Below are 25,205 nucleotides of genomic sequence, written 5' to 3'. Positions count from 1 at the left end.
TTACATAGTGATGTCACTACGTTACAGAAGTAAACACAGGAGTGCAATGGAGGCGTTTGATGCTGATCTTTCACATGCACACCATTAGGCACATTCACACTGCGGTACTTTTCCCACAAAGGTTCATGCGAACTTAGTTCATGATCGCGTTCACACCAAAAAGAGCCGGTACTAAAATTAGTTCATGCGAACCTTTTAATCCCCTCGAAAGTCCCTGCTAGAGAGCAGGGACTTTCGAGCGGCTCTTTTTTGAGAAAAGAGCTATATTCCTGATTGGCTGAGCGGATTGCAAACCACGCCCCGTAAAACTCCCAAAAAGTGTTGTGAAGCCGCCATTTTATTATCCTAGCATTAGCATTATTAGCATTAGCCCAGCGCAGAAACGCAGAGAGACTAACTTATGGCAACACAAAATAAAACATGGGAGCGGTGGAGATGAGGAGGTGTCGGCGTTCTGGTGATTTACTCGGAAGGCTGGGAGTCCCAGCAGCTTCTACTGAAGCCAGTCCCCAACTCCGGGGACTTTGGGCGGCAGTATACGCCGTGAAGTGGTTTGCGGCCTGCTAGTAAACCCAAAGCAGAAGAAGAAGAAGTGAGGTCAGCGGCTTCATTTGCCTAATCCTCCCCCAGGGACTTTTTCCGGTGTGAACGCGATCTGTACTTAGTTCATGCGAACTAAAGAGTTTGCATGAATGCGCCTATTCACATGAACACAACCCTATACAACACAAACCCCAGAAAGCATAATAGGGCCTCTTTAAATGAATGATATTGTTCATGTTTAAAAAAATTGCCACTGAGAAATATACTTCAAATAAGTTGACTGAAAAATGACAGAATCTGCTATTCCACATGCTGTACTTGCATACGTACAAATAAGACATCATGACAGACAATGATGATGTGCACAATGTAATCCAGCACAATTGGTATGACTGTCTTAATATCATGTGTGGAAAATGACATGCATACCGTGCACAACATCAGATCGTTGTGTTATAACTTTTACCGTCTTCTTTATTAAAACAATATTAGAAAATGAGTATTAGCGAGTTCAAGATACATGCAACAGTTGCTATTTTTTTGGTCAAGGTTATGGGTTTGCTTTATAATCTGCACTTGTTGTTGCCCCTTTATCCATGGGAGGCGCCAAATCCAACCAGACTGACATTTGAAGGATTACCAGATAAAGTAGATTTCAGTGACAAATGACACTCTTGATGGTGGGAACTCATGCAGATCTTTTATCTTCATTTTCTTTTCCTTCTTTCAAGTGAGGCACTTGAAAGCTGGAACATTAAAACAATATAGCAATAAAGAACCTTGCAAATCATCAAATGTAAATATTCTTTATGTCATGTGCATTATTTCCCAAAATGTAGCCATACATGACATATTTGGGCACTTTTTCATCCACACATAATGGTAAATAATGTCTGTCTAAACCACATGGCTGCACATATCCGTTGAGGTTAAATAAAATAAAAATGTTCAAGACATAATTCAATCGTTCTGAGGGAAGATGGTGGAGAACACTTGTTACAAGTACATCTTGCACAAATTGGATGAATGAATAAACAAAATACGAAAGAAAGAAAAAGGACCTGAGAGCAAGACAAAGCGCTGTGGCTGTCTATTCAACTTTGTGCTTTTGCAACAAGACATAATGTAAGCTGGGTGAAGGCTGTTTATCGCACGGTGCCCTTGATATAAACATGTGAAAAATCTGTTTTCTCTCTCAGCTAAATCAATACAAAGACATTCGGCCTCTGAACAATGTTGGAGCACTACTGCAACAGTTTTTCTTCCCGTCTCCATTCAAAGCCGTGTCCTTCGATGCAAGGGGTGAGTCCATGAATGTGGCCATACGCTCAATGTCGTCCTCTCTCCACACCAAAGATGACCTTCTATGAAGACTCTTCTGTGACATATGCGGTGTAATTTTAAACCAGAACTGCTCGCCACCCAATGGCTTGCTTTAGAATATACTCAGAACTTTTGCATTATTCACAGACAGTTGTTCTCATTCTGACAACTTGTTTTTTTCTGGATTTACTCCCACGTAATCACTTCTGATTTCCCCAGAGCCCCTTTTCTCCCCCTGCCTCTCTCAGGTGGCAGCCAACCCTAACCTGTGATCCCTCTAAGGAGCAATTAAGATAAACCTCTAATTCATCTGCTTTATCCCGACCTGTCTTTCTCAGTCTCTCATTCACTTGACCTCCACTCCTCCCTTCCTTCAAACGACCCCCCCACCCCTCCTCTTTCTCCCCCCCATCCTCCTTCAGTGACAGAGGCAAGGAGAGCATTGAGTCATGACATCATAATTCACCAGCTCCTGTTTTCACGGTTAAATCAATATCAGTGTGTCCGAGTCAAGGTTGGAGGCTGGCCTTCACAGCTCAGCACTTCCTACTTCTTTCTCAAAGAAAATCATATAAATTGTCCCTAAAATAATTAAGCCTTCAGATCCGTCGCTGGCCTATATTTTTTGCCGGCTCCTGCCTGATAAACAGCAGTGCCAGACAGTCAAGGTAATGCTGGGAATAGAACTGGGCTCAGATTCCTTGTCTGTCTCCTTTTTTGCTTTTCTCCTACTCTCTCGTATTAAGAATATATATGCTTTTTGAAAACTGCTTTTTATTCTTTCTTTTCTTGCTGTGTGTCACATATTTTCAGTTTTATTTAAACTTTTCTTAGCCTTTCCATGTGAGCAAAGAAGATAAAGTGCTTAAGATTTGTGTCTGAAGGTCTTTCTTGCAAAAAAAGAAAAATGTCCTGAATATGTGAGAGCCCTAAAAAGTATATATATATATATATATATATATGTGTTTTAAATTGTGTGTGGGAAAGAGAGTTAGACAGGAAGAGGAGGAGGAGTAAAAGGAGGTGCCTGAGCCTGGGGAGGCGGAATATGCAGAGAGTCTGAAGCAGCTCTCAGCGCTGGGACAGACAGGAGCTAATATAAACGTGCTGCCCTTCACTCGGGGCTATCAGGGGCTACGAAAACAGCGCTACCTCTCCACTGACCTCCGGAGCTTCAGAGAGAGGACGCGCGGAGCTCCGGCCCATGCTGAGCTCTCATGGCCGCGCTGGAGAGCTGCCGCTGCCGGGGAGCCAGCGGTCGGAACAACAACAGCATCCTCTACAGCATTTTAAAGAGTGACAGTCTGGCCACCGCCGAGGAGCGACAGCATCAACACCAACCCCAACACGCATTGCAACACTTGCTCCAGAAGAGCTCCTCCACCGCCGGCCCTGCCTCTCTGCAGGAGCTCCGGCAGCAGGCGTGCTCCTGCGGATCCACCCGGCGCAGGGGTGTCCTCCGCGCCCCGCAGGTCACCTGCAAAGCAGCCTCGGCGGTTCTGGTGAAGACGCTGCGGTTCGTGAAAAACGTCCCCTGCTTTCGTGAGCTGCCGGAGGACGACCAGCTGATGCTGATCCGGAGCGGCTGGGCTCCTCTGCTGGTGCTGGGGCTGGCTCAGGACCGGGTGGACTTTGAGACCTCGGAGACGGTGGAGCCCAGCATGCTGCAGCGGATCCTCACCGGGTTGCCCGACCGACAGAGCGAGCTGCTGGCCGGACAGAGCAGGGGGGCGGCCGGGGTCTCTGTGGTGGATATCGAAGCCATCAAAGCCTTCCTGAAGAAGTGCTGGAGTGTAGACATCAGTACCAAGGAGTACGCGTATCTGAAAGGAGCTGTGCTGTTCAACCCAGGTAGGTTCACACATGTTATTCTACTCAGGTAGCAAGAGAGGAGTTTCATTATAGACCTCATCTGAGACTGGGTTTATCATATTTTGACAAGCCTTTACGTCTTTTATTTGTCAATTTAATTGGGCATGTTTTATAAAGAATGCTATATTTAGCTGTTTCATTAAAAAGAGATAGAATACTTTATTTTAATAATCCATCTCTAAATTGTTACCATTTTGGCATATGAGGGGAACACATTGCTGATTTACGCGTGCTTGGAAACCGGACTGAACTTTTATTTCCAGTCATCTCAATTTAATCTCTTATCCCTGACTTTCTTTCTCCCCCTCAGATGTGGAGGGTCTGCGCTACCTGCACTACATCCAGTCTCTGCGTCGCGAGGCGCACCAGGCTTTGAACGAGCACGTGAGGCTGATCCACCGCGAGGACACGACGCGGTTTGCCAAACTGCTCATAGCTCTGTCCATGCTGAGGGCCATCAGCCCGGCGGTGGTGGCGCAACTCTTCTTCAGACCCGTCATTGGCACCGTCAGCATCGAGGAGGTGCTGATGGAGATGTTCTACGGGAAGTAGGTGGAGTGAGTTCATCAGAGTCTGCTGTCAGGTGGACTGAATGACCCCAAAGCTCTTTCTATAGGAGCTGAAGGAAGCTGATGAAAAGGATAAAAGATAATTGACTGAACTATGTATGTAGGAGATCTTGAAGGACTGTGACATGGCCAACGGGCAAGAGAGAGAGAGAGAGAGAGTGTGTGTGTGTGTGTGTGTGTGTGTGTGTGTGTGTGTGTGTGTGTGTGTGTGTGTGTGTGTGTGTGTGTGTGTGTGTGTGTGTGTGTGTGTGCGCATGAGAGAAAGAAAGAGTGTGTTGAAAAATATGTGGTAAAGAGGAAAAATATTAAGCAGCTGCTGGAATTCATAACTTATTTGTTTTTATATAAACTATTTTTCTATTATAATAAAAAAATACTCTCTGAACTTCCTTTAACTCTTCTTTTGTTGGTGTGATATCAGCGTTATCATTTCTGACACACTCTTCACTGGGATAAGAGCTGAACTCGGCCATAGACAGAATCTTATGAGATAACATATTGCAGCATGTCGGCAATGATTGTACCAGTCATCTGAGTCACACGGATTCATGTCGGCTCCTCTTCACAGAAGATAATGATGATGTGACGACAACTGTTGTTTCAGACTTAGCTACAATTTGGTTACTCACACTGCCTTTCATTGCCGAGTATAATAGGTAAAGTGCAGTTCAACAGTGGCAATGCAACTTCTAAATTCAGCTGAAATGCCATGTTAGACCACAAGAGTGCAACAGAATACCACCTGGAGACGCTCTGCTGTGCACATGCATCATCTCTCCCCACCCCAAAACACACACCGACTATAGGTGGAGAAATGGTGTAGTAAAAGTGCCTCAGGTAATGTTCTAACTGTTTCTCCAACTCTGACCATTACAGTGAGGAATTATGTGGACACAGACTAAAATGCCCTCGGCAAAAAGTAGAGAAAGGATGGACTCGCTAAGATTGTATTTGGCCAAGACAAATAATCCAGAGACTGCACACAGAGGCGAAGATGGATCGTGTCGGCCTATAGCAACATCATACAGTATTATGTTCCATTAGCTATAGGGATTGAAGTGATGATTAAGTGACGTACAACAAGAGTGCAAAGACTTTCTGCTGTTACAGTGCAGTACAGAAAAGTATGGTCTAAATATTTAATGAGTCCCAGGACACCTGAATATTACTTCCAGCTCCCATTACTTAGTCACTGCTCACATTTATTATGAACTCCCACGTTTGGCAACCCGAGTAAAGAATGCTGTTGTTCTGTATTCATTATTCAAAAATATAATTAAATACTTGATGAAGACAAATGGATTTCCAAGTATTTTTTCCATAAAACAAATTGGGAGTTCATCAACAACTCAATGAAACGATGTTGACAAGAGCAGTAGGGTTTCCCAGTGTGCCTTAGAGGGGCAAATACTTTGCCTCAGTGGTGATTATTAATAAAACACTTCAGATACTCCCATGCATCGCAGTGATTCTCTTTTCTGAAGCAATCCTTCTCCACGGTGCCAACAAGTGAGTTTTTATATTTGGTTCAAAAAAGCCACATGCAATCACAATGAAATGACATAGGGGAGGAAGTAGTTCAAGACAATAACCTATTTTCCAAGAGAGACCCTCACTGATAACTCTCAAACCCCTCCCGGTGGTATGATGAGGCATTGCAGGGAAAGACAACAATAACACAGAAGCACAAACATCCAACCCTGGGCAGACACATACCACTGACTTAGGCCCTTTCTCATTTCTCGAACTCCCCTCCTCGACTCCCCTCCTCGACTCCTATCCTCGATACTTAGTCCCGCCCACAGGAGATGCGAGCGGAGGAGCCGAGGAGGGGAACCGAGGAGAGAGGAGGGGAAGCAGCAGGCGGTTAGAGAAATGAGAACTCCTCTCCTCTGAGCGGTCATTTTAAAGAGACGTCCATTAATGATGACAGAAGGCACAGCAGACTCTGTCTGATGGACAGATGTGTTCATGACCACTTATATATTTACTTTGATTCATTCACAATGCGGTATAATGAGACAATACCAGGCTACAGATGCGGACACGCACACACACATATATATGTGTATATATTTATATAAATAAATACAATTTCAGAATCAAACAGAGCACTCTCATAACTCGTAACACTATCAGAGACTGGATATATCCCCCCCCACTCCCCTTTGGTCGCTACAATGAAGAAAATAAATTACGGGCCAAAAGTTGTATTTACAAGTATTAAAAGTAAGCAGAGGACACCAAACCAACAGACCTGTCTGTCCGCTGCATCTACGCACACACTGTACCACACACACCTACACACTGTACCACACGCACACACACACGCACGCACGCACGCACGCACGCACATACAGCTCCTAAAACAGGCTACAGCCGTTGTGTATTTTATTGTGAAGCACTGAATGGTTTTAGAAAAATATCGACTCTTTGTTTGTAGATATCTACTACTAAACTAAAGCAAATAAAGAGAGTAGGCCTGTTATACTGAGCGATATATATTATACACACTGCTCTGCTTTCTGCAAGGACCTCACAGCTGTTCTCTCTGTAAACATCGCGTCGCGATGAAAGCAGTTTCTAAAATAATATCCAGGGGATGCATGCAGAGCTGTCATTGGCTGAGATAAGTCCGGCCGTGCGTCACGACTCTTTGAAACATCTCTGTTCCCGGAAATGCATCCGCGAAGGAGCCGTGGAGGACCATGGAGGACCCATCAGTGTATCCTCGGTTAGAGCTCCTCCAGAGAGCCTCCTCGATGCTCGATGCTCGGTCCTCGACGTGCATTTAGAGAAATGGGATGTCCTTCAACATGGCGCGCTAAAATTCATTTCCGGGTCACTACCGGAGGACAGAGGAGTCGAGGAGTCGAGGAGGGGGATTTGATGAAATGAGAAAGGGCCTTAGACTTAGACCAGGGATGGGAATACATGTTACTTTATTTTATTCTAGGAAAGGTTAATTTCAAGAAGTTTTACTCAATAGCTACAAGTAGTTACTATATAGATAGGTCAGTTGAGAAGTAGCAGGATAGGTAAAGGGAACAATTATAATAAGATGGACTACACATAAGGTGAGTTCACATCATACCACAGAGCCCCTATTTTCAAACCAACAACATGTTACTGCAGGCACTTTGAAGCAGTGCATACAACTGACTAACAATTACACAGCTGTTTTAGTGTACTGCATACTTTTTAGAATTACCCAGAAGTGGTCAAATGACACAAAAACGAGAAAAAAACGACGCTCAAATATGACGAGATGAGGTGAAACAAGCATAATTAAACCACATTAAACAACGAGACACTTCTGAAATAACAGCAGAATACATCATCACCAAGGCAGACAACACAGATTACATTAAACTCCAAAGAAACAGAAGACGAAACATAACAACGCTAAGAGATACTGAACCTTTTTTAACCACGCACACAAACAAACAAACCAACACACCATCAATACACAAACAAAACCCGCGACATTGCGTACTAACGTTGAATTCATTGCCAGAGTTAAACCGAGTTAAACCCACTAATATTTTTTGTTGGCCCACTCACCTGCTTCAGGTGTTTTTGCTCGGTGAGATCCTCTTCAATCTGCTCCAGGTTACACTTTTCTGCTCGTGTATTCTCATGACCACTCTGTCCCACCGTGCTCCTCAAAGTTTTAAAAAATGTTTAACTGAAAAAATGACTTGCAGCCACATTTGAAGATTAAAAGTTCCTCAGTGAACCAAGAAATCCCCGCCGGAAGATCCGCCATTATTATTTAGTCAGACCCGTCAGTGAACCCAGAGGTGAGGGTGCGTTTGATTGACCAGTGAATAATTAAAATACATTTAGCCCTTTTCACCTCAATACACAATTACCTTATTTATTATAGACTGACTCCATTATTATAGCTACTATTGTTCATTATCTGATACATATCGACATGTAAACATACCCTTTTACTTTCCAGTGTCACCTTTTTGCATCTCTGTAATCCTGCAGCTGTAAACACACCAGCATCTTCTTCTCTGTTGCAGCAGCTGATTTGGCTCCTTGCTTTTATACAAATGCCTAGTAGAATAATTTGGATTACAAATACTTAAATGTAAATACAATTACTGAAACATCTTTTTTTAAAGTATACAGAAAACAGCTCTGTTACAGCAACACGATTGTAATATGTTACTTCCACTATTCAAATATGTCTATCTCCTCTAGATGTTCCCTTTTTTGTCTCTAATTAAGTCCTTAATTGCTCTCGTTAATAAAGAGTCTCTTAATCCTGTGTCTGGTGATAAAACTCCAGCTGTCTGGAAGAGGCTGCCAACATGCAACAGTCACCAGCTCTGTTGTGCTAAACATATGTGTTTGCATGTGTGCATGCTTTCAAACTGCTGGCATCATAATGAGGCCAAAGCTAATTCCAGCAGTTTTGATTCATTTGAGTTTTCATTGAAAGTCATACATGTTTTTTCTTTGTGTTTGCATAGTCTCAACCCATTAGAGGTTTACAGTTCATTTTAATACTTTTGCACCAACACAAAAATAGCCCATAGCCTTGTATTCTGACAAACTCTTCTACACACTTTCTCCCCTCCTCTTATTTTAACTCTGTCCCCGTATCTTTCCTCTGCCCCAGTTTCTCTTTTTCTGTGTTCTCTCCTGGGATTGACAGAGAATCAGTGAATCTGTGTCTGTGTTTACCAGCATTCAATTACAAACACCCCTTGTAGGTAGAGTGCATCCCCAGGAGAGGGCACTGTTTGGCAGCACTGCACCGCCGCTGTGTTTAAGTCAGGCATCAAATGAGACTCCTTGGCTCTAAGCCAACATTTTTATTTTATCAGCACTTATTTAAAGGTTTATCTTTGCCATTTCTCCCTCTATCTGACAAGAGCGATATACAGTAAACACGGAGTGAGCAATGGGGATACGATGCAGCAAAACTCCCCCGCCAGTGTTGAACCAGAGAAATGGTGATTACATGGTGAGAGACCTCCAAATCAGCCCACACTAAACTGTGTGTTCCATGAACTCTGAATACTATGCTCTGAACTGTAAACACTGTGCACTGCACATCGTGTAAGGCATTCCTCATATTCAATACTGTTACCACACATCCCTCTGTCAATTGTGCACCTTATTGTTCAATGGTAACTCTTTTAGGTACCACTTTACAATAAGACTACCCTTATACAGGGTTTACGAATAGTTCGTAATTTACTTATTAATTAGGTTGTGAACACTTTATAAATCATTAATAAGCTTTTATAAGACATGAGATAAACAGGGCAACTGTGACCGGTTGCTTGCCAAATAGTGAGCCCACATGTATCTGTACTGCTAAGCCTTATTAGAAAAGGTAGTAACTCATTAATACATGGGAATGTGTTTTACACTTTACAATAAGGCTCCCATTTGGCACTTATAAATGTTAGTAACTCGTAAATAAATGGTCATAAAGAGATGCCAAGAAACATCAAGATGGATGGGGGGAGATTCAACTCGGTGAACAACAGATACCAAGGATGCTGGCTGATGAAGAAGACGAAGGAAGCTAGTGCCAATATAAGGCTTAGTCATCTTGCCAAATAGTGAGCCTGTGTTGATGCATGACAATTATGTTGGAACTGTTTTATAAATAGCTCTTAATGATTAATAAAGTGTTTACAACCTAATTCATAACCTAATTATAAACCCTTTATGAATCCTTTATAAGGGTAGTCTTATTGTAAAGTGGTGCCCTAATTGTACTTCCCTTTTTTGGTATGTATTTTAATTATATTCAAACCAAAGCTAACCCCCAAACCATTTGTCAAATGTGTCAACCTACTTGGCAATAAACTGGATGCAGATTCTGACGTACGATGCTGTCTAATGGTGTAACTTTCTCATTTACACTGTGCATTGACATTCTGTTAATGATCCTGTTTGTTGTCGATGAGTGTTTTATTATGCAACATGAGAATCAGTGGAAGACAGGGATATCTCTAAGTGGTTGGCCAATCACAACAGAGCCGACCAGCTAACCAATCAGAGCAGACTGGGCTCTGGTTTCAGACGAGCTTTTTGAACATTAATGCATGCAAACATGTCACAGTAAGGGCACAACATCCAAATATCAACCTGTAAATTAGCATACTATGTCTTCTTTTTTATAAACTAAATATCTCAGTAGTTATTGTTTGTAAAGCACATGTGACTATCTCCCTGTAGGGTATGTTTGGGGTTTTGGAATTGAAGTGAAATTATATTTATAGTCTGCCTTATAACAGTAATCTATTAATTTGTCAGCTTGCAGTAATCATTCTTCCTGTTAATGAAAGCCATTCAAATATCCCTTCCTGAAGTGCTTCTAACTGTAAGTGATGTTACTGATATGATGCTTCAGCAGTATTCAGCCAAATCAAATGAGTATCTGTTCACAGCAGCTTAGTTTGGAAACACTGAGAGGAAACACGTAGAGATACTAAAAAACGAGGCCCTTGATTTGATTAATACAGACTGTCACAAAATGAGTAACGAAGAGCGATGAATATGCCATTAATCTGACTATTATTGTGGATTTTTAGAGAGTAAGTACATGATGCAGATGTTAAGAATTTCTGTAAAGAAATGGTCAGAGTTGGACACAAAAAAAAACATCCAAAAGGAAATCAATGTTTTTAATGTGCAGTGAGAAAGTAAGGGCAACTGATAATGATTGTGTTTCTATAAAGATAGACATTTCTTTCCAAGTGAAAATCGTGTTTATATATTTATATAAATATCTATATTATATATAGAATACATATCTATTTGCTATGCATACTCAAAAATCACACCTTCAAATATATTTAAAAAGTCTTTCAAAACACAAATGTATTCTTTTCTTTCCTTAAACATGAACTATCCATAGGACCCAAAGTAATTATCAGGATGGGAATAATATTATGTTTTACAAACCAAAACATTGAAAATGCTTTACTTTTGAATCTAGAACAGTAGAGGACATTTTTTTTTCATGTGGGACTCAAAAGCCACCTCCACCTCTTTACAAACCAGGAACCACATTGCAAGTGTACAAAACCAGCATAACACTAATACACAAATCCCCTTCCTGTGGTAGATGAAATGCAAATAAGTATGACTTCTCAAGCAAACTCTTTTCTGTTATAAAAATAGATTTCTTTTTTAAAATAATCTACAGATTTCCTTTTAAGGTGAGGCATTTCACTATCACTCTAAAACAGCAAGGCTGTTTGTTTCAATAGAAAATATGAAGCTTCAGAGAGAGTTCTGCCAGTCTGTCCGTCCGTCTGATTGGAGAGGACTAGCCCCGCCCCCCAATCGCTCGTCCGTTTCGGTCCCACAGGACGGTTTATTTTTGCCAGCTCCTCCTTCTTTTTGCATATTCTATGATTTTTTAATAGAGAGTTTCCTTTCAAACTAGATACACCTTTTACAGGTAAACAAAAAGAAGTGTCAGCTCATTGAAGCTCCTGAAATGTCCAGGCAATTTCCAAAAGTGTTAAAAATGTTCTCTTAACCTACACAAAGATTTAAAAACAAACAAAACATAACAGCGCAGGTACCTGACATACTGGCTTTCCAAACAAGCGTGTTGAGATAAGATTAAAAAAAAAAAACTAAAAAGAGGAAAACAATAACAAATATACAAATCTGTATAACAAGTTAAAGCAAAGTCCTACAGTAGAGAAGGCAACAAACATGATTGAATTAAACAAAAACAGGAAAACACTGATGCTACAAATAAATCGAAATATATGTACAAGACCCTGTTTTCCTTTTGTTTATGTGTATGCACATTTGTGTGTGTGTGTGAATGCGAGTGTGTGCACAATTGCCATAGAGTGTAAGTTCTTTAATGTGAAGTTCTTGCAAGTCCGTATCTTGCTCCTAGATGAAACAGTGTTTTCATTATACCTCCTGTAGTTCCACATAGAAAACATCCTTTGTAACAGAGGCGCTGTCCACTTGCAAAAGAACAAGGGGAAACTGTTCAAAAACGTCATGTAGCTCCATCGCTTGCTGCCAACGCTTGGAACCAGATGGATCCAAAAGACCTTGCACCATTATCACGACCATACACTGAGTTCCTCCCAGACTGAGCCTCTCCTCGCCTGGCTCCTCCTGCATCAGCCGCCCGCTCACCACTACCAGATGACGCTGGAGATGCTGGTTTCTCTCGGCAGCAGGGGCAGCATGGCGTTGTTGGCGTGCGCCTCCTCCAGGCTGTGCTCCCGGCTCTTCCCCGGGGGCCTCTGTCCGTTCAGCAGTGTCAGTGGGATGTTGCAGTAGGTGTGCTGGTTCCCCATGGAGGAGAGAGGTGGCAGGGTCCCTCCTGGGGGTAAGTCATACTCGTAGCTGCGGTAGTAGTGTTTCTGCCTCATCGTGGTGTGGTAGGTGTTGTGGAAAGTGGATCGCAGCTCGGGGTGGGCGGTCGCCATGGCCGTGGAGGTGGCCGCCGCCATGGAGATAGCAGAGACGGTCTGCAGCTCTCCGAAGGGGCCCTGCTCGCTGACGTCCAGCGCCGGCTCGTGGCTGAGCATGGGCTCTGTGCGCCTGAACGGCATCTCGTACTGCAGCTGCTTCCAGAACTTGGAGTTGAGCTTGTTGCTCTTGGGGCCGCGCCACTTGATGACGGTGAGGGTTTTGATGGTGTGTTTGAGGGCCTCCACCTCCTGGTAGTTCATGATGCCGCGCAGCTCAGCGCACTCGATCAGGATGACTTTGATCTCTCCGGTCGCCAGCATGTTGCGCAGCCGCGTCTCCAGCTCAAAGATGCTCCAGCCTCGCCGCACCACGTAGTTGGGCGTCATGACGATGATGAGGCGCTTGCTTTGGTCCACGCAGCGAGCCACGTCCTCTATGTAGGCTGCGGGAAAGAGGTGAGGAAGAAAAGGAACATGAATAAGAAATAAGAGCGGATACATATTTGAATAACGTACATTCGGGATGTCTTTTAGCTTAAGATATGATTAAAAGAGGACAACACTTAACAATGATGGATGAACATACAGCGTTAGACACAAAACACAAGACATTGACAATCTACTGTCCAGTATTTGATCAAATAAAGTTCATAGAGGAAGATGTAAGGACTACTGTACAATATATGTGAATGCATACATACATATCTAAAAGCATGGTGTTTGTTTTGGTGCAATCTAAAGTATTATTCTAAGTATTGTAATATTACAATACTGAAGATGAAGCTAAGCTCTGCACTGAATATATATATTTCAGATCACACAACAGCGCCACTCTCTGAAACTTCCCGGGGGCAGGTCAATGACAGCGGCTGATACAAGAGGAAAAGACTGAAGGCGAGTACCTCCAAAGAGTCGTGTTTCATCCTGGTAATGCTCATGGGTGAGACCTAAACATAAACATTTGAACATTTAGGTCACAGGCAGAACACAGTACAGACACAGAAACATGCTCAACAAAGTTGTAAAAGTAGCTGCATCTCCTCTCGCTCGTCCTTCTTTACTTCACATATGATTAATCACATACCATGTTTCACTGATTGGACATTCATCTACAATGAGTTTGGTTGGCACTGATGCTAGCGGCAATTTTCTTTTGATTACAGGAAAGAGGCCGGCGGGGCTCCGAGCCTTCGCACATTTCCCACTGATGTTAAATTCTATCTGGACCAAGTGAGATGTGTTTGCGTTTTATTTGGTCCACATGAAGCCTACAGTACAACACACAGCATTACTACTAAGCAGAGCACACTGTGTACCACTGGCACAGACAGACTACTAAGCAGGATTAGCACGCAAGAGGATATGTTCACACAGATTTATTAATGCATGGATAAACTAGTACGAAGATAAATTTGTTTAATATCTCAGCCACACGATATACAATATTTGTTTGGCAGACATAATATCGGAATAGCCAGTGTGAAAAACTTTTATCCGCTACTTTAATCGAGAGGCGATACAAAAAAGATTCTTGTCCATAGTATTTGACTTAATATTGACTTGTTGTTCTTCTCTTTTCTGGACATTTTGAATACTATGCCACTCATTACTTGCGCTAATGTAATTGAATCTGCACAAACAGTACAACACATTAAAACACAAGACAGAGACAGTGAGAAACAGAACAGAAGACACACGACAAACATGTATTGTAAACTAATGAAGTTAACTTATCCATTATCATGCCTTCTTACTCTACTTCCTGCCTCATCACTCACTTGCATCAATCTAAAACGTTTGACTAAAGCTACACTCGGAGTGGGTCCTGAACCGCAGATCAATCCGTCCATTCAGGCATTGGTCTGTTTGAGGGTGATTCAATTTCACACACACCAGACCTACCATTATTTATACCAATATTAAACTATGTCGACAGCTGGAATACCTCACAAGAAGCCATCATTAACAGCATTGCTCCACACTCTCTCTACTGGAATTGTTTCCAGGCATATCATAACACACACCAGCTGCCATCTCCTTCTGTCATGTCTATCTGCAATGTTATCACCTATGCTTAATCCATCCATAGCCAGTTTATCAGGAATCAGCCTTTAAAAAGAAAAGTATATCAAACTAGTAACAGGCAGCCATTATTCTGATACCTCCACCACATTTATTTCTCACAGCATAATTCATTTCTGACCTTCTCAGCCTCTGCATCCATTCCCAATGTTTATGCTATTTATTCCCCAAGGTCGATTTCACTCGTGTTCTAGCTGGATTATATTTCAGCTTCCTGCAGGGATCCGGATCGAGCTACAATCTCTCTCTTTATGCCAGTCTATCTGACTTCACTATTTATACTCATATTCATCAAAGTAAAATCTACTGTCTGTCATAATCTACACTTTGCATCAAGACTCCTTCAGCCAATACTAGAATGATAGTCAATACAAGAAGTCGAGGTGTGACACCAAGACCTCTTTTTTTTTTTTTCCGAAACATGTAAAATGGCTTCGAGATTTTGGTTTCTCAAGAATCTGAACTTAATCCAGTATTCCTTGCATATCTTCCCAACTATTGGAGCCATGTGTCGTGTAGGAATGTACACAGAGATAGTCGCAGCTCTTACTTCCTGTTGGAATGAGGTCTCGATCTGGGATGAAGAGTTTGTAGCCGTAATGTTTCTCCAGGACATCGGGGAGGATCTCCAGGGCGAAGCGCTCCTCCTCTCTGGTCTCCTGACTCCACTGGTCAGGGTCCACTTTGGTGTAGGACAGGTACGCATCGTAGTCTTTGTTTGCTGTATACAAAAACAGGGAGTGGATTATGAAAAAGGTGTTTTAAATACAGTGACATCCAGCTCAGAAATCACGATATTCCAGGACTCCTCGCGGCACAGTCGAAGACGTGTAATCACAAACTCTAGAGAGAGATGTGGAGACCTGAACATTACACCCTTATTTTATTGAAACTATCTCATTTATAATCCATGCAGGTGTTAAAGCAATTTAATTTAGCTTTGACTCAAATTTCAAAGCAATTTCAATTAGAAAAAAACGTAACCCAGTCATCTTCACAAATTAACTTTGGGCTTGAAATCTCATCTGCGTAGCACAATTTGAAGCCTGTATCAAATTAAATAATTCATCACTCATTTAGTTTATTAAAGCCACCGCTTGCTTTAATTACATTTGTTGAATTATACACTATTATCAAGTAATCATTTTCAGATCATTCTGCCAGAAATTAAACTAACTCTTGTCAAGTATGACAGTATTTGATGGTAATTTCCTCAAAGATTATACTAAATTGTTCGATTTGAGCAGTATTCAAAAGATCCATTCTTTTTATGAATATGTTGTAGTTCAGTACATTTGACATCTTCTACAGACTTACTTTACACTGCAGTAAAAATGACTTTCATACAGGACAAAATAATGATTGTTTTTTTACTTCATTGCATTGGTTCTTCAAGTACTGTACTGAAGTTTTTTTTTACTTTACTTAAGTATTTCCATTACATACTACTGTACCTACAGTATACTTCTACTCCAATTCATTCCACGACAGGGAATATTGCACTTTTTACTCCATTACATTTATTTAACACTCATAGTAACATGTATATATAAAAACACATGATATACTTCATTGATATGATGCAGTACTGTACTACTTTTAAACTCAGTATTTTACAAAGCCTCTAAAATGTGCTCCACGGTGACACACTACGAGTTTAAAATACTCTTAATTGTGAAAAGTATAATATCCTACAACAATAACAGTCTGTGATAGAGCCATTGGCATGCTGAGTACTTTTACAGTAAGGTAAACACTTAATGTAATAGTGTTACCTGTAATGGAGTATTTTAAGAACATATTAGTGCTACTTTTACTAAAAATGAAGAACTGACGACTTCTTCCCCTTTGATTGGTTCACATTGTCCGTGCTGCACTCAACACAACGTTTATTTTCATGCAACACACCAAACCACTGATATTTTACTTTTCTGTAAACTGCTGCTTTAACAATTCCCGACTCTTCAGAGGTCTTTCTCCAGACCAGAGATTCAGGGATTTGCTCCCCTCTGCCACAGGGGTGTTAGTGAAGTCGGCCACTGATGTTCGGCTCGTTGCAGTTCATTAGTTCACGTTCCAGTTCACCATTTCTCTCTGGATCTGACTTTCCTCGCGTCGAAACAGAAAAAAAACACTTCTCCCAAATGCAGTTGCATCCTTATTTTGAAACATCGTGACCTACATAACAAAATCCAGCCGCACACTGACGGTACACAAGAGCATTAGTTCAGGGGTTGTCCATTTATCTGTGGCTATATGGCGAATATAGGAAACAAATTGGGGTAGATACAAGAATACCCAAATCAAGACGCGGGCAATATCATTTTCCCCACCTCGAAATGATTTCCCAGAAGACAGTGGCAAAGAACTGAACAGGCAGAAAATAGAAGATGGGGGAAAACACGACTGGTGACATGTTCAGTGAGTCCTAGTCATTACGCTTTGCAGACACAGGATTGTGGGCCAGCCAAAAAGGGAAGAGGGTTTTTCACAGAAACCCTTTGAGGAGCTCGCGCAGCTTTGCAACTCTCTGGAAAGGCCAGGACGGCGCTCGATAGGATCCAAACATCAAACAATGCTTTCAAATTATTAACCAGCGTCAAATTAACCACCTAGCAAACTTGGAAAATCCAAAACAGCTTGTATCTGCGGTTCCCTGACGGTATGACTTAATCATGTGGAAGTTTGAATCAACAAAACAGCGTGTAATAGATAATTCATGCTACCGTGGAAACAATACAATGATTCGAGTTTGGGTTCAGTCTTTCCAGAATTCTTGAAAAGAAAGTGACAAAGGAAAACCAAAAGGGAAACGGTCTGGGGCGCAAACAGAGGAATCGCTAACTGCAGCAAAAGTTAACTATGTTCTGGAGAGAAAACAGAAAGTTGCCCCGCAATTTCAGACTGCTTACGGCCCCATTTGTCTCTGAGGAAAGCAGCTTGGAGCCTGCCCGGTCCCCCTGTCCCGCTACCTGGCCTTCGACAGCAGAGGGTGGGCATCATCCCATGACATATTGAGACTGATCTCTTTTTAAATGGGCAACAAATTGAAAATCTGTCTCCTCTCTTCCCTATGCAGCCATTGCGGCAATGCGCACGTGCACACACACACACACACACACACACACACACACACACACACACACACACACACACACACACACACACACACACACACACACACACACACACACACACACACACACACACACACACACACACACACACACACACACACACACACCCCTCCACGTGTACCTCCACACCAACAGTTGAGGAAGAGGAAATGGGCTGCTGTCACTGAGATAGGAGACGACATTTGTATCTAGCGGGGAGTCTGTTATGGAGAGAGGCTCTGACAGAACACACACACACACACACACACACACACACACACACACACACACACACACACACACACACACACACACACACACACACACACACACACACACACACACACACACACACACACACACACACACACACACACACACACACACACACACACACACACACACACACACACACACACACACACACACACACACACACACACACACACACACATTGCATCTCATGCACATGGATAAACAAACGGGACATAATCACATCCATGGAAACAAACCCAAACAGGCACATAGGCAATCATCTATGCACGCTTGACATCGAATTTGAGATAAGAGAAAGGCCTGCATTTTTTTTCTTTCAGGTCTTCAGATAGAAACGGAGTTCATGTTGCCTTTCACTTTCTTTACCTCCATCAACATCCTCGCTGCCAAACTGCCTCCGATAGAAAAGCATCAGCTCGATCTTGTAGCATTTGTAGAGGGAGATGAGGAAGATGAGGAGCAGCAGGATCGCTCCCAGCCCTCCTGCCAGCTCCACCGTGTACATGAGCTCTGCTGAAGACACACAGACAAGAACATATTTAAAAACTGCTGAGACGGCGGAGGCACGGTGAGGTGAACACCGCTACGTCTGATGAACACACAGAAACAGGCTATTGACTCGGCAGGTTAAACCCACAGACTCTGTATTCTCCATTTCCCCGTTAAAGACGCAACATAGGCACTTATGGGATGCATTTACATGTGATGGAAGGTTTGGCAATCATCAGTATTTTCAGAGCGAAGCAGCATCAGTCTTCAAAGAGGGGGAAGAGACACACACGGCTCAGGATGAGAGTGCAGGGAGACGTGAACAAGAGGATGATGAGAGATCGGGTTCATCTCTTTGGAGCTCTGCACTTTGTCTGTCGACCATTCTGTGACTTGAGACAATTGTGGATATGGATGAAGGCATGTTCAAAACAAGAGGCTCCACTTCTCTCTCTCCATCATACACACCCCCCCTCCGCCTCTTTTCTCTCCACATTCATTTATCTTCTCGATTATCTGCTCTCTATCCCCGCAGAGGCCTGGCTCGGGGAAAGATGAGTTATGTTGTTTATGAAAGCAGCATTTACCTGGTTGGCCCAGCGAGAGCAGGTTCACTTTATATCTGTCACTGTGGACTGGAGCAATGCACGGCTGCCATGGCAACCGCTATGCAGCTTCTATATTATGTCAGATTATGTACACTGCAAATGTACACAGGCGTACCTTCCCATTTCTCTGATTGACATAAGATATCTGCTCTAGTTCTCAATGCCAGCGTTTTATATCAGTCTTTTTTGTACAAGCTAGTGATACCTAATTACTTTCAATATGATATCGCCTATTTAAAGAGAAAGGATAACATATTTGTGGCTATAAGGCATGGCGGTATGAAGAAAATAAAATATTATACATTTTTTTTATCAAATACTTCAATATAAATATTTTGTACGATATTGTAGGTTTGAGAATTTATGCTTTGCAATAATTATTTTGATAAATAATCATCGACAAGCAGATTTATTTGGCTATAAAGGCAAATAAAAATAAGAGCTAAAACAAGCTGGGATTTATTTGATACTATCATATCTAAAATGTAATACCATATCTAGTCTCATATGACAACATCAATATTATATTGCCCAGACCTACTGTAGTTGTCTCACCCCAAGCTTACACCTAAAAGATTGATTGTATATTTTTTAATTCTAACTACATTCTAAGTTCAATTTAAGGCGCAATGTTGCATTGATAATACCACTATCTGCTCTGTGCAATAAATATGAAACAACAGCCAGAAATGTAGCTTAGCTATCTTAGCTTTAAGACTGGAGACGTGGGAACAGCTAGGCTCTGTCATAGGGCAACGATTCAGCCTACCAGCACATTTAAAGTGCACTTATTTAAAAGTTAGGATTTCTTCTGTGCCCAAACCAAGAGGTACAAATGTCACAATATGGATTTATTTGGGGTGACATGCCTCGCTATGACTTCCTGGATTCTTAGGAGTCGAGTCCTGTGAGAAGTTACATGTTCCTGCCTTTATGCAAAGCAACGCTTACTGGCTGCTATAGCTTCATTCCATTTGACCATGAAGATATTAGAGTGGTATCCATGTTCTTATCCAGCTTATCTAAGAGCATCCCTGAAATGTCATATAGTCCTAATATCCTACAATATATCATGAATACATTTGGCTTTGTAAAATGTACTTTTGGACCTTCCCTCATATTTTAAACGTTTTAACTAGTTGTAGATGTTCCACTGACTGCTACGTTCCTCTGCCTTTTTATTTCTCGTACTCTTCAGATATGAAAGTGAAGGCAGCCCTGCAGCACAGACATTCACAACCCTGCTGCAGGGCTTATGACTGATGCATTCTGGGAGGGGAAACATGAAATAAACATCAGAATAACGTGTGAGACACAGAGAGAAAGTCTTTCTTAGCATTCCTCTCCTTGCCGCTTGGAAAGAGAGTTCAATGAAGCTGTCTGGAGTTTACAAAGACACTCAAAAGGAATTGGGCCATCGACAAAAGACGGTCAGAGAGACAGAGATTAAAGCGGGGAGACAGACAGATAAAGACTTAAAATGTAATTGTATGCTGAACTTATTGGCCTGTTGGGAAAAGCCGAGGACCAATTTGCTGTTTAAACAGCCATCAAATTACCTCTCCTTGCAGGGTGACAACCAGTGCATGAAAAGAGCTTCAGACGAGTCATGCTAGAGAGCCAGAAACGCTACGCAGCTGCTGGAGCTCATGTAGGAAGGAACAGAGCGACCACATGAGGGACAAAGAGATACAAAATGGACAGCAGAAACGAAGCCTGTGTGAAGATGGCAGTGAGGAGTCTGGGTTGTGAATGTCTTCTTTGTCTTAAAACAGGACATTTTAAAGATGTCCCTTGGACTTTGAGTAACTGGGATGAACATTCCTCACTGTGTTCTGACTTTTTATAGACTAGTTGGCGATACAAATCATAATCAACATTACATGTCACTTGTTAGACGCTTTTATCCAACGCGACTTACATACTCAATACTGTGGGCAATCCCCACAGGAGCAATTTGGGGTGAAGTGTTTTGCCCAGGGACACAACGACATGCTGACTGCAGTGGGGTTTGAACCAACGCACAACCCACTGCGCCACTTTAAATTGAGCAATCTTGAAACTGAAAAGTTGTTTAACAACGAGCTGAAAAGTTAAAGTGGTTTGTAGGGCGGAGGAACACTGCAGTCGGGGGATCATTCTCTGTGGTGGTGTGGCTGCAGGTGACAGACTCCACATTACACATACTAGTCATTATTGCTATAACATGTTGATTAAAGCATCTTTATATTCAATTCAGCAGCAACTGCTAATCAGCCAACATTTGTTCACAGTCTTGTGTAAGATTAGTGGATCAGTCTGTAGGGACTTGGCTTGGGAACTGAAGGGTTGCCAGTTGAAAACCAGGCCTCTACGCACGTGTTTGTGCATATCTGTTTTCATATGCATGTGTTTTTTGAAAAAGTGAAAGAAGTGAAAAGCTGAATTTCTCCTTGGGGATTAATAAAGGTTCATTTGCTTCTTAGTGGGTATCCTAGAGCTACCAAATATATCAGGCTGATATTTGGGTATACAGTATGTGGAACAAATATATTCATAAGACTAGAATATTCCCATTTTGATGAAATGTTGCTGGCAGGCTTTGCATACTTCACTCATCATAAAGCTTTAATGAAGAGTTGGAACGAGCTGATACAGAATATCTATGATAGTGTCAGACAGTGAAGGAACACGATGAGTTTTGAAACCTTTAAGCCACTCACAGGGAAATGAATGTGTACATATGGCGTTCGGGGGTTAAAGCTCCTCACTGCCCTTACCTCGTCTGAAGAGCTGGATGGTAGCTTGGCGACGGCCGTTACCATTCTCCACAAAACAGGAATAATTTCCCAGGTCCTCCTCCTCCAATGAGTCAAGAGTCAAGGATATGGACACTTCCTGCTCTCCAAGATGCTCCTTGACAACCCTGCAAGATAAACCATCAACACTTACAAGGCAGCAACACTTCTCTGAAGGACTATGTTGGGAAGCAGGAGACGAGAAGTGGCTGTTGAGACCTGAATATACAAGAACATACAATCAGTGCGAGTAGAGTGAACATGTTAAACGGTATGTGCGTGACGGGCCCTGAAGAACCAGAGCAGCAATCACAGAACATATTTAGCCGTGATGGGCGAGCCATAAAACGGCTATGAGCAGCACATTTCTGTATCTCCGCGAACCCCCCCCCCCCCCCCCCTTACGTACTTCAAGGTATGTTCATTTCTTCTCTCTGCTCTCATCACATATGAGAAATGAAAATCAATAAGGGCTCTTCCAACGGAGAATGCGAGGGGTTGAAATCAAATAATGGCGATCAGAAGAAAATCTTTTTATAGCGGCTGCCATGGTAACGGCGAGAAGGAGAGAAAGTAATATTCCACAAAGTAAATGAGTGTCCCCCCCCCGTTGGGCTGGTTGAGCCTGATGGAGGAGAGAATTGGAAGATAATGCTTCCTCATACCTTCGACGCACTACTTAGCCCACTTCTGCAGCACCCTCAGCGCAAATTACACTTCGGAGGAAACAAAAGATCTCCGCTGCTTGTATGCGTGTGTGTGCAGGTATCATCTATGGCATTTTAATAACGGCTGCGGTTAGAAGCAGGAGTGGGATGAGAAAAGTGTGTGTTTGAGTGTGTAGGGGTTTAATGACTCTCAATCTTCTCTCGCCTTCGAGTCGATACACCGCACACACGGACAGCTTGTTGGGAAGATTTGGCATCAGTAATTGAAAGTGTATCCTGGGCTCTGCGTGGAGAGGCTGATGATATGTTTGTATTGCTGAGTTTGTTGTGCAATGGGGTTGGTTGGCGGGGGGGATGTAGGCATGGGAATAATTCATGTCTCTCCAGGGGGTGGTGCGTACTTTGAAGCCTCCAGTTTCACATTATCCCACTGGATGAGGCGACGCAGCTCTCTGCCATACGACCTGATGGATAATGACCACGGCCGTTCACACCTGAGCCTCAGAACGAGGGGCTAAAGTTGGAGGAGGTGGATAACAAGGTCCAGGTGAAGCACAGACACACAGACACACAACACACACAGTTGGGCTGAAGAGGGAACTTGAACTATGCTGTGTATCGCCGCGAGACGTTCCATCCGTGAAATTCTTTGTAAAACAAAATACTTTCTTCAGGGTGATTGAGTTTATCGATATGGAGTTAGTCGAATGAGTGAACCGCTGCAGGCATTTTATTCTTCTCAATATTCTCTCTCCCGTCCTCATGGGCAGAACCTCAGTCTTTGCAACGTATTCAATCGTTGTGTACAGTAAACTGAACGCACAGCTGCAAAACAACAACTGAATCGGGTCAATAACATATCGACCACCTGTTGTGTTTTATTTTGCTGAGCCAGATTTGTTTCGCTCATTTATTCATCTCTGCATGCTATGCTAATGTCCAGTCATCCGTGCTATGATAACAACAATAGCCCTGTCCCGGTGGCACAAATGAGAATGTATGGGCTCGGGCTACCATTGCAATGAACTCCACTGAATCGATATGCTCAGGGTTGGGTTAATGAATGCATGCAGAGACTCTGAACCACAGGTATGGATGCTCGTCTGTGAGCTCGTCTGGCTGCTGATGCATTAGTAATATAGCTAAAAGTGTGCGAAGGAGAGCGGTAACATGCCGACTGTAACATTTAAAAGAGACACTGCAGGGTAGCACACATTTGTTCATGTTTAGTTTCTCCTTCCCTTTCTCGCCTGTCTTTTCCGGCTCCATATGTCTGGCTGTCTTTGTGGAAATCAAACCCCATTGCACCGGCTGTATGTGAAGAAGCTTCGGGTGGCAGCATCAGCAACAGAGAGCGGATGATCAAATACATTATTGATCCGCTGCATGAAATATCGGTATGAATTATTGAGAGATAACCCCTCGGCTGGTGAGCGGGGGAATCCTGTTGTCAGGTAGTAGTGGAGGCAGGCAGAGGCAGAGGACAGGAGAGCTGCACTCCTTTCTGTTGCATTCTTATATTAATGCATAAGCATACTCACTATCACATGTGTCGTCTTTACTTTCCTCCTAAGTGACTTCAACCATATTTCTTACTATATCCATTTCTATTCCGTCTGCTCTCCCTCCGCTCCCCTCCTACTCCCTGTGGCCCATCTGCATGCCGCTATAGGCGGGTGCGGCGAGGGAGATAGCGACAGTGGCGGCGGTGTGAAAAATGGCGGTTGTAAACCATCTGACAGGGCTGTCTCCCCAGAGCTGCAGCCTTTCCAAACAGCCCTAATGGGAAACACGCACATGGACCGGGGAATGGACTTGTTTAAATGTGTTACACCACTAGGAGGGAGGAACATGGAAACGGGCTTGTTTTAAATATCTTACGGCTGTGAAAGTGAGGCACATTTTACAATGTTACATCGAAAGGAGACAGCAAGAGAGGGCACGTTGGAGAAGCTGCTCTTTTAAGACGAGCTTAACATTTAGCGCATGAATCCTTTCAAAATGTTAGAAAACACTGCACACAAGCTGGACTTGTACAATATTGTGGTGAGTAGAAAAAAGCGAGGGTGCATCCTGATCTGCAGCGGATAAACAACAGCTTTAAGTTAAACAATCTTGCCATGGAAATTAATTGTTGGACAATTGGTTCAACTTACATTTGAGAAATAGAATTGCATGGATACTTCCCAGATTGACTGTAACAAGTGGAAAGTGAACTCTGCAATACTAGGAGACAAGCAACTTCAAAACTGGCAAGACAATGTCTAACTGAATGTCATATTGATGACTTTCTTTATTAAATGTTTTTAAATATTTAATAAGATGAATTCTTGATTTAACTAACAATTGAATACAATATTAATTTTTTTTACAAATTGAATGCATAACACAATATTACATTTTTTGGAAGATCGTGAGAAAGCCACACCATCAGCTATGACAGAAAATAA

The 25,205-nt window shown here is 42.5% G+C and overlaps 2 protein-coding genes across 4 annotated transcripts in view; one reads left to right on the top strand and one right to left on the bottom strand.

The window, feature by feature from the left end:
- Positions 1–2,919: 2,919 nt before the first annotated feature.
- Positions 2,920–4,692, top strand: nr0b1 (nuclear receptor subfamily 0, group B, member 1). Its single transcript, XM_034110540.1, has 2 exons — positions 2,920–3,717; positions 4,049–4,692. The coding sequence occupies exons 1-2, from the start codon at positions 3,084–3,086 to the stop codon at positions 4,288–4,290; spliced, it is 876 nt and encodes a 291-aa protein (XP_033966431.1). The 5' UTR covers positions 2,920–3,083; the 3' UTR covers positions 4,291–4,692.
- Positions 4,693–10,989: 6,297 nt separating this feature from the next.
- Positions 10,990–25,205, bottom strand: part of il1rapl1a (interleukin 1 receptor accessory protein-like 1a) — a 202,297-nt gene continuing 188,081 nt past the window's right edge. For 2 of the 3 annotated variants that reach the window (XM_034110537.1, XM_034110538.1), the window contains exons 8-12: positions 22,070–22,215; positions 18,580–18,726; positions 15,372–15,542; positions 13,642–13,686; positions 10,990–13,182 (exon numbers count right to left, since the gene is read on the bottom strand). In XM_034110537.1, coding sequence (XP_033966428.1) covers positions 12,461–13,182; positions 13,642–13,686; positions 15,372–15,542; positions 18,580–18,726; positions 22,070–22,215 — 1,231 coding nt within the window. In that variant the 3' untranslated portion in view covers positions 10,990–12,460. The remainder of the gene's footprint in view (positions 13,183–13,641; positions 13,687–15,371; positions 15,543–18,579; positions 18,727–22,069; positions 22,216–25,205) is intronic. The other variant, XM_034110539.1, reaches the window with a different exon arrangement.

The sequence above is a fragment of the Pseudochaenichthys georgianus genome, chromosome 21 (genome assembly GCF_902827115.2).
Source record: "Pseudochaenichthys georgianus chromosome 21, fPseGeo1.2, whole genome shotgun sequence".
NCBI classification, from domain to species: Eukaryota; Metazoa; Chordata; class Actinopteri; order Perciformes; family Channichthyidae; genus Pseudochaenichthys; species Pseudochaenichthys georgianus.
Note: the sequence above shows the minus strand (reverse complement) of the source record. Positions and strands in the feature narration are given on the sequence as shown.